At 36.7% G+C, this 14,650-nt stretch overlaps 1 protein-coding gene across 1 annotated transcript; it reads left to right on the top strand.

Moving 5' to 3' along the window:
* The first annotated feature begins 3,106 nt into the window (after positions 1-3,106).
* On the top strand, positions 3,107-14,063 carry LOC127423605 (uncharacterized). The gene is made up of 13 exons (XM_051668057.1): positions 3,107-3,130; positions 3,685-3,780; positions 4,777-4,861; positions 5,563-5,696; positions 5,816-6,079; positions 6,205-6,300; positions 6,410-6,539; positions 8,567-8,700; positions 8,821-9,117; positions 9,235-9,339; positions 9,436-9,577; positions 9,829-9,911; positions 10,020-14,063. Exons 1-13 carry the CDS (start codon positions 3,116-3,118, stop codon positions 10,098-10,100), a joined length of 1,662 nt encoding a protein of 553 aa, XP_051524017.1. The 5' UTR covers positions 3,107-3,115; the 3' UTR covers positions 10,101-14,063.
* Positions 14,064-14,650: the final 587 nt, after the last annotated feature.

Raw genomic sequence — 14,650 nt, 5'->3', positions numbered from 1 at the left:
ATTTCTAAATCAATGGCAAATTTTTACAATTTCTGCCAGGGTATGCAAACTTTTGAGCACAACTGGGTGGACCTGGCCCAACTAATCATGAGCTAGGCTCACCTTGACAACCACACCCATTCCACCAACTGTTCGGCCCACTTAGAAGGTTGTGTGGCCCACCTAACATCTTAAAGCTGGAGCTGGGCCTGGGAGAATAACTTTTGTTTACCACTGAAGAAAGAAAACACTGGTGTTTGGAAAGAGACGAGGGAAGCATATTACAGGTTATTGACATACATCAGTCAGTTGTAGGCTATTGCATGTATAAATATGGAATGAATAACCAAATTTGTTCACAGACGTTTCCTTTGTTAAAATAAATTCCTGAATAGGAGGCTTGCTAAAATGTGTTGCCTGTATTGTATCGATTTGAAATTTGTTTGTTGATTGGCTGGTTGTACTTTTTCATCCAACCTAGTCATATGTTATCTTACAATTTCAAAGTGTTATCATGAGACTATATTGGCAAACAATTTTCAATGTAATAATGTGTTGGGCCTCATGTATTCAGATAGAAGACAAAGGCAGGCCTAACAGTCGTAAAAACATAACTCAAGCCCCACCTTCCAAGTCGTAAATTTTACTGATAAAAATCGCACCAAAATCAAACAAAGAGAGTCCAAAACAGACTACAAATCCATGAAGCCTTGCTCACTAAAGGATCGAACTCTCAACTCCTATTGGATGAGGCACACAACAGAACGTCCCTCAAACATGACATCATCAGGAGTTGAAATACCTCTGAAATGCTTCCAGAATTTACTTCCAGCGACTTTGTTCACCGAATATAAACGTAGCTCTTTGCTGCCCTCAGGTGCAACCTCGTGGCACAAGGAAGTAATGTCCGACTTGAAACTGTTGCCACACAATCTCCATCTCGCTGGACGAGTTGAGATTACTCTGTGTTCAACCGAACACTCTAACGGATCCGAAGGAGACCGCCGAGCAATTCGCATCTTCATCCGTTTGCCTACAGAAGTGAAGAGATTAAAGATTTCTCTTCCATCTTCAATCAAGTCGACATTTCTGAGTTCTCCGCCAGACCGCTGAGAATCAACAGCCGTACCGCCCGCCGACAGAGCGAGGAAACGGCCTCCCGTCATCACACGAGCCTCAAGGAACCGGGTCAGAGTTAAAGGACGGAGGAAAACACATTCTACCTGTGTCCTCATGCGATTCAAGTAAGAGGTTTACGTCTGGGCAGAGATAGAATATTATAGTGTGTTATTCTTGTGTTTCAAGGTTTTTTTTTGTACAGTTTACAGACCGCCATGTCCGCTCATTATTAATACTCGGGGTATTAATTATCACAAATTTGTTTTGCTGTATTGTGGTCCAACCAAATTGGATTGTTGTGCAATTTCGGCATCGCGGGTGAGACCGCAACTGAGTTCATCCATTAAAGAGTCAAATAACGCGGGACTGTTTACGAGCCGTCCACCGCGTCTCTGAGCGATGAACTAAACAGCTGCTTTCCCTCCCACGATCGCGAAATCAGCTTTAGGGCTGTCACTTCTCTCTCTCTCTCGTACTAACCACACACGCACGCACACATACACGCATGCGACCCCTCACAAACATTCTGGCACACATTTTTGGCTCGTAGATAGCTTAAATGCTAAAGCCCAGCTTTGTCCCTAAGCAATCGTACAAGCGGATATACGCGGTAACTGGTAGACGCCATCTCCACCCCCATTCGCGGTCATATCCCCTGGCCGGAAGTCTCGCGTGACATACTCTCCACGAGAGTCACGTCCGCCATTTTGTGCACATCCCTCCTTACACACACACACACACACACACCGTCACACACACACACCTTATGTGTTATAGGATTATTTTATTTCCATATCTAATCATATCACTGTTTAGTTTGTAGTTGTAAGTCGGACGTTTATTGATTGCACTGTATTAATTATTAATTGATATTACTGCATAAATAAACTTTTGTTTATATTACAAAGAGAAGTGTTTTGGTTTGTTTTGCATACGCCTGTGTCATGCTGATGGGATGTCAGTGCTCGGATTCAAACCTTCATTCATTGTTTTTTTTCCCCGAAAATCTATATTCTTCGGATGTCGATATTCCTAAGAAAACAATCTAATATTGAGACTGTTTTACTATCTGGTTATTAGTCCCTGATTTAAGGGTGGTGCCCCGTCAATGTTAATCCTTATTAATATTCTATTGATTTTTGATAATTGATAATTATCTTTGATGATTGAATTTGAATGATCAATAAGCTAGTGTTAATTTTAATTAATGTTTCATCGATGTTAACAATTAACGATTATCTTTGATAATTGTTGATTTTAAAGGATTAAAAAATCTAACATTGATTCTCATCAATGTTCTATTGATTTTAATAATTAATAATTATCTTTGATAATTATTAATTATTGCTAATAACCAAACTTGCTCCTAAACGTAGCACACTACATTTACTGGAGTCCCATATGAGGTTTTAATGAGTTAGATCCAATTGATTAATTTAAATATTAATTAATAACTGCAGAAATAATTATTCATTATTTCTGATAGTAACACTGATCTAAACAACCAGTAAAGCCCTACAAATGACACATTCTTTAAACATGTTTTTAATAATCACTCCCAATGATTTAAACAGTATTGGGTTGTATTATTGATAAAATGATAAACATCCCAAATATTTGCATCTCTACCCTGAACTGCTGACTACAAAAACCATAACTTTGACAAACATTTGTGCACACACAAATGTTTATTTTTTTTTTTTTTTTATTAGATTTTTGAACTTTTTAGTTAGTGAAAATGAAGGAAAAATAATTAAAACAATTATTTGCACTGTTTTTGAAGTGGCATTTGAATTAAAGGACAGAGTTTGGGTTGTTTTGCAACTAGGACATGGAGTTTAATCGCTAAAAGCATGGCATGTGATGAATGAAAGCATTTAATGCACATTCCAGCCGATGTTTTTTTTTTTTTTTTTTTTTTCTGCTATTCAATGGAAATGTTCTTCCTTTGACACATTTATAATCACAATCTTCCTGCTTACCATTTTAATACAGAGTACATTGGAGAGCATGTTGGATGAAGCTGTCTGAGGTAAATCAAACACTTCTATCTTTGTTTTATTGTATTTATCCTTATGTAATGGACTGATCATGTAGCAACATTACATATTAATGTGTACATTTCTTACAAAAGGTATAAGTTGAAGAGACAACAGAATTGCTTATTGCTTTTACTAAAGGACAGCTACAGCAGTTTAATAAAGACATAATGATATGCCAAAATGTAATAAATAATTACCAAATAGTGAGAATAAACATTTAACCCTCCTTGTCTGGGCAGCCAGAATATTTATTGTTTGTTTGTTTTTGTTTGCTTGTTTAAACGTGTGGATATTATGTAAATAAATCAGTTAACATATCAAGTAATGATACCTTTTTTATTTTTACACGTACGTAAAATTTTCCTTCTTTTGACATATAAGGGTTTAATACCTAAAAAAACATACAGTACGTTTAAAAAAACGTAGTCCAAAAAGAACAAAACCTTTCGTTAGTTCTTCTGCGCCTTCCTTACACATCACTTGAGGTCCTTCATTAATGCACGACTGGGATATTATAATTTTTTGTTTGGCACATTTCTCTAAGGATTCTTTTGAGAACTATTTTGATTCAGACTTTGGAAAGAAATTTATATTGAAAGATGGAGCAGTGCCAACAATATTGGACACGACAGTAATGTTGGTGAGTAACAAATTTAATAAATAAAATGTACTACTGTTTCTGTTTGTGCTTGTTTGATATGTAAATAATTTTATAGTCAGCTGTTTTTATTGCAAATGATCAAGACCCCATCCACGGAGTGGATCGTGCTTATTACACAGTTACTTACCAAAGAAACACTTAATTGCTCACAAAATATTGATGTGAGATTCAATGAATTTATTATGTAAGAAGAAAGCTTAGCGTCGACCGTCCATTACAGCTGTATACATATTTATTAAACCTTCGCATTCGCAGCTTGTGTTAGTCTTGAATGTTTTCAATTTTCTCAGCTTTATTTAGCATTATTGTATCACCATATCTTATTTATGCCTTGTAATATAAGTATTCGGGAGCAACAATATGCCGACTTTGATCAGTTTTCGATTGTTATTTCAACCAGAACAACTGCAGTAGTTTGATTGCTTGCTTCACATAAATTGGGACATACTGTTTAGCTATTAATAATTGCCTGGATTGAGTGCTTTCAGGGGATTGTATAAATTGCTGAAAAACTTTTATTATTTTATTCTTGGAAAAAATTGTTCAACAAGTGTTGTCGTGACTTGTTTGCACTCCCAAGATGTTAGCCAATCATAACACAGTGGACGTGTACATTGAAGTTTTAAATGGGCCAACACAGAAAACTGAGCATTTCAGACAGAGGTCCAGAGACAGGGTGTAAAAAGGTAGTTTAATTCTATATTATGTCTGTGCAAAAAACATTTACTAACATTATAAGTGAACCTCAGGGAAAATAATATAGTGAAAAAAAAAAAAAAAAAAAACTATTAACTGTAGACTGTTTGGTTGCCAAGCAACTATACAACCAGATTTCAGAGTCAAATCTGTTTATAATATCCTGGATGTTTATTTTGCATCAAAACCAGTTTAACAGCAATTTTGAAGTAAACTTATTAAAGCGCGCTCTAATTACAGGAATAATAAAATACATTCTGTCCCCTCCCCCACCCCCAGGCTTTGTTTGACCTAGTTATCACAAAAATGCTTCAAGTTACACACCATCTGCTGATGTTCACAATAATACCAGTCTTGTCACTGAGTAAGTATTTGTCTTAATGTGTCAAAGACAATTGAATAAATCACTTAAGGGGATGCATATTTTAATAATCTTTCACCGCAAAGAATTATTTTCTTACTGAGTAATTTTGTCTGGTTTTCTATTACAAATATCTAAACATTCTTTAAACAAGATAAATTTACTTGAGAAGAAAAATTAAATAAGATATTTTGTCTTATTTTCAGAGAATTACTAAATTAAAAAACGTTTATGCTTATAACAAGAAAAGTGCATTTATTTCAATTAAATTTATTTATTTATTTTTCAATTATTTATTGTATTTTACCTGCCCTCTCTGCATTTTTTATTTTTATTTATTTTTTTTTTTTAAGCATAAACCCCACTAAATGGTGTTACATTTCCTTAAAACAAGATTTTGTCATTCTGCTTCCAAACAAACAAACAAACAAAAACAAAACAAAAATCTTGTTTTTAGGATGTTACGGTTTTTTACTGGAAAATAAGACAACAATACTCAGCAAGGAAATTAATTATGCAGTGTTGAGTTTTCTCACAACCTAAAAAAAAAAAATCTGCTTACATTAATTGTTTGAAGACAACAATAAATGAAACAGAAAGTTTTGTTTCCAAAATAATCAATGCCATCTCCACATGAAGCAGGTCTAATACAGCTGTGCAACACTGCAAAAATGCATATATTTGTATGGATATTTTCTCAACAGCACCAGAGATATTCTATCCATTTGGCTCAACGGCAGGAGACGCACAAGTTAATGTTAATGGTGATGTAGGCTCTTCTCTTGTGAGCTTATCCAGTCCATTTATGTTCTTTGGGCGTTCACTCAACCAAATATATGTGAGCTTTCAATTTCTTTATTTAATGTGAACGAGAAATGCTGTAAAAACTGTGAAAATGCCATGTGATTTGGAAGCCAGTTCATGCTTTCCTGTCCTGTCTGATTTCTCTCATTACAGGTTAATAATAATGGACTCCTCACCTTCCAGAGTGCATTAGTAGAAGGTAACCCTTCCTCCTTCCCAGCCAATAGCAATGAGGATTTCATTGCTCCTCTCTGGACTGACCTTGATGACTACGGGATTGGTGTGTTCTCATATCAGCAGTACACAAATGGAAATGTACTCACTCGCGCCTCTCAGGATATACACCAGCATTTCCCTGATCTGAGCCTCAGTGCAACTTTGGTATTTGTTGCTACGTGGGACTTTGCAACAGGCCCGGTTAGATAGTTTGTTATATCTCTCTGAAACTGTAAAAGTTTGCACTTTGGCACAAGCTCATGTAGAGTAAAATGTGGCTATATTCTCAGAACTGCTGTGACAATCAGTGTTTTTCATCTTTTCAGGGATACTTGTTTCAAGTGGTTTTAATTTCAGGCAGTAAGTTTTCTTTTATTCTGATGAATTATGGTGACTGTGCTGTGCCAAGTCAACCAGTGCAGGTAAATGTAACGAGTCTTCTGTGTCACTGTAAATGTAGTACATTTATATACTATACTCTATGCTGTTTCTCTGTGAATTGATCAAATTTGATTTTCATGGTTCAAACAGGCTGGCTATGACACAGTAAAGTCCACACACTTCTTTGTAATTCCTGGGTCAAACAATACAAGCTACATCCCACAACTCAAGAACACGAGTAACGTTAATGTTCCAGGTCGTTGGGCCTTCAGAGTGGATGGTATGAAGGTGTTTCATAAAGATTTAGTATTATTTCCAGTTTCTTTACATTATAGTATTTTGTGTAAAATCATACACCAAAACAAAAAAGAAAATGGTACAGAAGGATTTGCATTAAAAGCATTGACACATACCCATCAAATCAAATATCATATCCCTACTTAATCTATTTTAAATGCTCAGTATATAAACTCAGCAAAAAAGAAACGTCCTCTCACTTTCAACTGCTTTTATTTTCAGTGAACTTAACATGTGTAAATATTCAACAACTAAGACATAAACTGAATGGGTTTCACAAACATGTGACTAACAGAAATTGAATAATGTGTCCCTGAACAAAGATTTTTTCAAAATCAAAAGTAACAGTCAGTATCTGGTGTGGCCACCAGCTGCATTAAGTACTGCAGTGCATCTCCTCCTCATGGACTGCATCAGATTTGCCAGTTCTTGCTGTGAGATGTTACCCCACTCTTCCACCAAGGCACTTGCAAGTTCCCGGACATTTCTGGGGGAATGGCCCTAGCCCTCACCCTCTAATCCAACAGGTCCCAGACGTGCTCAATGGGATTGAGATCCGGGCTCTTCGCTGGCCATGGCAGAACACTGACATTCCTGTCTTGCAGGAAATCACACACAGAACAAGCAGTATGGCTGGTGGCATTGTCATGCTGGAGGGTCATGTCAGGATGAGCCTGCAGGAAGGGTACCACATGAGGGAGGAGGATGTCTTTCCTGTAACGCACAGTGTTGAGATTGCCTGCAATGACAACAAGCTCAGTCCAATGATTCTGTGACACACCACCCCAGACCATGACGAACACTCCGCCTCCAAATCGATCCAGAGTACAGGCCTTGATGTAACGCTCATTTCATTCAACGATAAACGCGAGTCCGACCATCAGCCCTGGTGAGACAAAACCGTGACTCGTCAGTGAAGAGCACTTTTTGCCAGTCCTGTCTGGTCCAGCGAAGGTGGGTTTGTGCCCATAGGCGACGTTGTTGCCGGTGATGTCTGGTAAGGACCTGCCTTACAACAGGTCTACAAGCCCTAAGTCCAGCCTCTCTCAGCCTATTGCGGACAGTCTGAGCACTGATGGAGGGATTGTGTGTTCCTGGTGTAACTCAGGCAGTTGTTGTTGCCATCCTGTACCTGTCCCACAGGTGTGATATTCAGATGTACCGATCCTGTGCAGGTGTTGTTACACGTGGTCTGCCACTGCGAGGACGATCAGCTGTCCTTCCTGTCTCCCTGTAGCACTGTCTTAGGTGTCTCACAGTACGGACATTGCAATTTATTGCCCTGGCCACATCTGCAGTCCTCATGCCTCCATGCAGCATGCCTAAGGCACGTTCACTCGGATGAGTAGGGACCCTGGGCATCTTTCTTTTGGTGTTTTTCAGAGTCAGTAGAAAGGTCTCTTTAGTGTCCTAAGTTTTTATAACTGTGACCTTAATTGCCTACCGTCTGTGAGCTGTTAGTGTCTTAACGTCCGTTCCACAGGTGCATGTCCATTCATTGTTTATGGTTCATTGAACAAGCGTGGAAAACATTGTTTAAACCCTTTACAATAAAGATCTGTAAAGTTATTTGGATTTTTACAAAATTATCTTTAAAATACAGTGTCCTGAAAAAGGGGCGTTTTGTTTTTTGCTGAGTTTACATGCGTATATATAACGTTCTAACGTATACACTTCATGTAATTCAGCATTCCTCATGTTTTACATGTGGTATGTGTGCATTCTTTAGACAGTGTCACTAGACATACCACATTGATAATTGGATGTACCTCATTGTTAAACCTAACAGAGGATGGAGATCCTCGAATTTAAACCAGACCTGTTTTCTCATAACTGAAAAAAAAAGAAGAAGAAAAAAAGAAATACTGTCTTAAATTGTTTGAAGACAACAATGAATGATACAGAAAGTTTCGTTTTCTAAAGTAATGTCATCTCCACATGAAGCAGGTCTAATACAGCAGTGCAACACTGGAAACAATAATAATATTTTTGTGTTCATTCTCTCACCAGGACTAGATATATTCTATCCATTTGGCTCAACGGCAGGAGACACAGAAGTTTATGTTAATGGTGATGAAGCTTCTCAAAGTGTTGTGCTATCCAGTCCATTTATGTTCTTTGGGCAAACATTCAGCCAGATTTTTGTGAGAATTACATTTCTTTTTTTATATGTGAATGACAAATGCTTTATAAACACTGTGATATGCCACTGTGAAATGGAAACCAGTTATACTTTACTGTTTGTCGGATTTCTCTCATTACAGGTTAATAATAATGGACTCCTTACATTCATGAATTCTTTACCAGAGGCTAACCCTTACACTTTCCCGGCCAGTAGGAGCGAAGCTTTCATTGCTCCTCTCTGGACTGATCTTGATGACTATGGGCTAGGTGTGTTCTCATATAATCAGTACACAAATGGAAGTGTGCTCACTCGTGCCACTCAGGATGTAAACCAGTATTTCCCTGATCTGAGCTTCACTGCGAGTTGGGTCTTTGTTGCAACTTGGGACTTTGTTGAAACTTGGAATAGGACAATATATAATTATCACTTAAACCCGGTGTGTTATTTATTTTTTTTTTAAACGTTTTTCAAGCATAATTTTTGCACAAGGTTACAGACTATGTAGAGTAAAAGTTGGAATTCTCAGAACTGCTTTGACAATTACTGTTTTCAGTCTTTTCAGGGATACTTGTTTCAAGTGGTTTTAATGTCAGGCAGTGATTTTTCATTTATTCTGATGAATTATGGTGACTGTGCTGTGCCAAGTCAACCAGTGCAGGTAAATGTAACAAATCTTCTGTATCACCGAAGGAAATTATTGTTCTTTACAGCCTCTATATGTATACATAAAATCTAATTTTCTTGGTTTAAACAGGCTGGCTATGACACAGTAAACTCCACACACTACTTTGTAATTCCTGGGTCAAACAATGCGAGCTACATCCCACAACTCAAGAACACGAGTAATGTTAATGTTCCAGGTCGTTGGGCCTTCAGATTGGATGGTATTCAAAAATGTATGTGTTTCATTAAGGTTGTGTATCATTATTATCAGTTTGTTCATATTATTGTATTATGTGTTAAATCATACACCAAAACAAAAATTGCACAGGTTTTGTTTTTAAAAGCAATGACATATTCCCACATTGGGTAAATCAAAAATCATACCTTTATGTAATCACTTAAATATGTTCAACTGTAACATGCAAACGTATATACTTTAACCAAGTAATTCAACATTTTAAGTGCTTGTGGTGTATCCCTTTAGACAATATCATTGGACTTCAAGTGGGACTTACCTCATTGATAAGCCTAACAGAGAATGAAAGCATTCAGATTGTTTTAGATAAAGTAAGTCACACTTACTACAACTATCTATGCTAAATTCACTTCTAATATACAACAATGAAAATATGTAACACTCTAAATATTTCATCTGTTTGTCCTTTGATGTTCCAGCTAAAACAGGAGCTGATCAAACATGGTCTGCCGAACAGCACAGAGGTGAATTTAAGAAGTCTTCAAAAGACAAAGCCCTAATATTAGTCTCACAAGGAAATAAAAGAGAGATGTCTCGGACAACAAATATGTTTGCCACTGAAGATGTAAAAACTGATAAAGAGAAATGAATGTAGCTCATCAGAAAGTGCTAACCCTTTAACTCACTTTCTGTCTATCAAACACATGCTGTAGACAACCCACATACACATTCGCACGCAAATCAGCTGTGATGCACAAAAAAACAAACTTCAATTTACATTTGAAATTTGAATATAAATTACATAATAAGTTGCACAACATTTATTATACATCAGTTAGCTCTGGTCCTGTTAACGCTCTAAGAGAAACATCCCACAAGTGTAGATATTTAGTATCACAGCACTGTGATGATTCACAATATGTATCAATCCCCTTTCTGTGTTGAAGTCATTCTAGACCACAGTATGTGAATGGTGCGAAATGGAAACAGAGCAGGAAGCAGAGTTGTGTAATTTTGACTGGAGCTCACAGCACTTTTTTGTTTTTCAACGTTGGAGTGTAGGCTAAGTGTTTTCTCTTGCTTTCACGTCACTCGGAGGGGGGTCTCTCTCACCAGTGAGTGAAGAGCAAACGGGAAGTGGGAAATGGCAAACTCGGAGTGGAGTTGAACTGATAACAGAACACTTTGAGCGAAGAAGGAAATTGCTGTTGCTCCATTCCACTCACATACTGTGTTCCAGTTTGTGAATTACTTGCCCACACGCAAAAACTCGATACTATGGCTTTTTTCTGGAACTAATTTTATTGGCAAAGAAAAACAAAGTCTATGAATTAAAGAGCCAAATTGTTCCTGACAGATAAGTACCTACAAGGGATGTTCCGATATAGGAATCGGATACTCGTAAAATGCTCCAATACCAAAAACCGATATCATCTGACGTACAAATGTCATTATGTAAACATTCAGTGCACAAACTAAAATCATGTTATGTCCTAGTGAGATTATTGTACCGCAAAAGCTGTGATTTAATTATATAAATATATATTTTGCATGAGTGTGGTGCTGACGCCAGCTGCACGTACCTTTTAAAGCTCCACCTTGGCTCATACAGGGAAAACACTGTCTTGTGCTTTGAGCGCTCTATTTGTAGCAGATGACAGAGCGCAAATACACTTTGTAGCGCGAGGAGTAGCCTACATATTTATTTAAATAGCAGCCTTTTGTGGTTTAATAATCACTTTCCCTGCATCCGAAATCACGTACCATCACAGTATGTACTGCATTTAATGAAGCACATACTTATCTGTCTGCAAAACAGTATGTTCTTTTGCATGCGAGTAGTATGAATAGATTTTGGACATACTTCATCCGGGGACTTGAGCATTGTCTCGTGACCCACATATATGATGTAAGAACAACAACCGCAAAAACGATCTGCTCTGGTTTTGTTAAACAAGCACCATTTAAGCACATGTAACAATTATTTTGGCATATGGAGCACTTACAGTTGAGAAGAGCCGTCTGCTCTAAATTCAGCGTTTTGAACGTGACATCGCCTCAGCTCCCGAGGGATTACGGGATTGTTCACGGGAAGTGTCCAGTCGATCCGCACTTCAGAATCTCATTGGAAATAGTTTGTCATCTTGGTACTTCTTGCTTACTGCTTCATGAATACTGTGGATTCAGACATACTACTCCATTGGAATACTGTTTTTGGCATCCTATATAGTAGGGAAGTATGGATATTCGAACGCAGCATTTGAATCATGTAGGGACCGTCTTTTCCGGAGTGGGAAGCTCGCCATAACATCAGAGCTCCTTGGTCATAACACAGAAACACTTCAAAATATGAACATGCCACACGACTTCTTGTTCAGTCATAACTAGACTGGACTACTGTAACGCTCTCATTGCAGGCCTCCCTGCATGTTCAATTAGACCCTTGCAAATGATCCAGAATGCAGCAGCACGTCTGGTCTTTAATGAACCAAAGAGAGTGCATGTTACACCACTCCTTGTCTCTCTTCACTGGCTGCCGGTTGCTGCATGTATCAGATTCCAGGCTCTGATGCTGGCATATAGAACAATCACTGGGTCTGCTCCAGCATACCTAAAATCATTTCTGCAGAGCTACGTTCCCACCAGAAGCCTGCGGTCAGCTAATGAGCGGCCAACACAAAGAGGCACCAAAACACTTTCCCGGACTTTCGGTTTCACTGTACCACATTGGTGGAATGACCTTCCCAACTCCATCTGTGAAGCTGACTCACTCTCTGTCTTCAAAAAACGGCTAAAAACACATCTTTTCCGTGAGAACTTAATCATTCACTCACAAAAAAAATAAAATAAAAATAATAATAATTATATATATTCTTGTTGCACTCTAATCTGTCTTGAATACTATTATTCTGATGCTAGTGAAACTTTGTAATGCAGCACTTTTCGTACCTCTTTCTCCTTAAGATGAATCGCTTATGATGTATTATTCCTCTTTTTTAAGTCGCTTTGGATAAAAGTGTCTGCCAAATGAATAAATGTAAAATAAAAGCTCCGCCAAAATGAAAGCTCAATTTAAATAAAAAAAAGTATGACAGAAATGTAATATTCACTGTTGTACTACTACTACTACCACCACCACCACTTTTACTACTACTACTACTACTAATAAATCAATAGTAATTGTATTATATTTAAGCAATATCTCACATATGTGATGCTCTGTAGTGCAGCACTTGATTTGACAAAAATAACTTCAATGTATTTTAGATTGTGCTGTGAGGTTCTGAATAAAAGCACTTCATTTGATAAAAAATAATACAATATCATTTTGAAAATTAATTGTTATACTTGCATTTGATTAAAGTTTTAATTGATTTATTTTTTTAAACACCATTTTGATGATAAAACTGAAATAAACGCTTTATATGCAGGTCAGAAAAATCACTGCAACTGCAACTTTTAAATGCAGGCAACTTCATAAGTAGCATAAGTGGATTAGTGTGTAAAACTGATATTATTAATGACATTATTAATAAACAAATAACAGATGTACAGTATTTTAACATAATTATACTGCAGAGAAATATATTAACATTAACACGCCATAGAATAGCAACTGTTCTGATACATTTACATTGTAAACATAGGCTATACTTTTTGTATTGTTGTTTTGCTGTTAACCCTTTCTATGTTAAACAAACTTCACATAATCTACTTTAGGACATTTCTGAGTAAACCATGCCATATGTTTAAATAAATAGGCTACTTCATGTGTATTTGGTAAATTCTATAGACAAAGCCCTCCAAGATATTTATTTTGTGATTCATGAGACAGACAGGCTTAACAAAGGCTGAGGAGAAAAAATTAATCAGTGGTCAAATGTTTTGCATATATTTTGGTAGACTTGTGTATATATTGTGATATGCATGCGCTATAATTTGTATGTCTTTACACACACAACTATGAAAATGTACAGTGACAAAACAGCACAAGAGAATAGATCACTGAACAGAAAATGAGAGAAGACCAAGTGTGAAACATTGAGTAACTGTAAGTAAGCCAACAAAAAACGTAACTGCATATGGCATTTTCCCAGTGTGCCTGTGTGTTCCTGGAAAATACAATGCATAATGTATCTGAAATGTTTTATTTACGTAATTGCTTTTGTCAGTTTATGGCACCTGCACACCTAAAAGTGATAAAGTCTTTCTTCATTTAGCACAGAATAAAATTAGTCTCCCAAAAAATTCCCTTTATTAAAAACAAAAAACAAACAAAAACAAGGAGATTGTAGGTAGGCTACATTTGATAGAGTAAAGCTTATTTTAGTTTAATTGTGCCTCTGGTTCCAGCTTACCTTTATATGTTCCTTTGATCACCACGAGGGGGAGACACAGGCTTGATGTGGGTTTTTCATGAATAATTCAAAACAGTGAATTCTGTGAAAGCTCAAAACTTTACATTGCAACCTATTTGTTAGTTGTGTTTAATTATCCGTGTTATTAAATACAAGATTCTTATTTATCGCAGACAGGCCTATTATTGATTTGTATCTGTCACTCTTGAGAAATATTAAGTGATAGTTTTACATTTATCCTCTATCTGTGTTTACCTACTAAATCATAGACCACTGTCTCTCTCTTCTTCCGCTTCATCATCTACTCTCTTAAACCGACTGTTAAATCCTATTGACTTTTGAAAGATGACACTGTAGTTCCAACAGGATGATTTATTGAGAACCACAACTTCACGTCAACACTAATCCATCATCTTTACTTCTGTTTCTCTTACACGTGTTAATACATGAAGAATATGCATATAGCCACCCCTAGTGGCAGAGAAAATTAGCTGAATAACAGGCAACAACATAAACCCGCTCTGTGAAGAAATACTTTTCTCTAATATCTTAAGTTAGCAATACATAAACATGGGGTTTTATAACAGGTGTTGAAGTAGTGACAACTTTAAATAACCATTATAATTACACAGGTAATTGCCAAAGTATTCAGTATAATCCAGAGGTGGAAAGTAATGAATTACAACTACTCTCGTTACAGTACTTGAGTACATTTTATTTGACTTTTTTAAGTATAAATAAAACTTTTACTT

This window comes from Myxocyprinus asiaticus, chromosome 32 (assembly GCF_019703515.2).
Source record: "Myxocyprinus asiaticus isolate MX2 ecotype Aquarium Trade chromosome 32, UBuf_Myxa_2, whole genome shotgun sequence".
In the NCBI taxonomy this organism is placed as follows: domain Eukaryota; kingdom Metazoa; phylum Chordata; class Actinopteri; order Cypriniformes; family Catostomidae; genus Myxocyprinus; species Myxocyprinus asiaticus.
The sequence above is the reverse complement of the archived record's forward strand: the minus strand, read 5'-3'. Positions and strand labels throughout refer to the sequence as shown.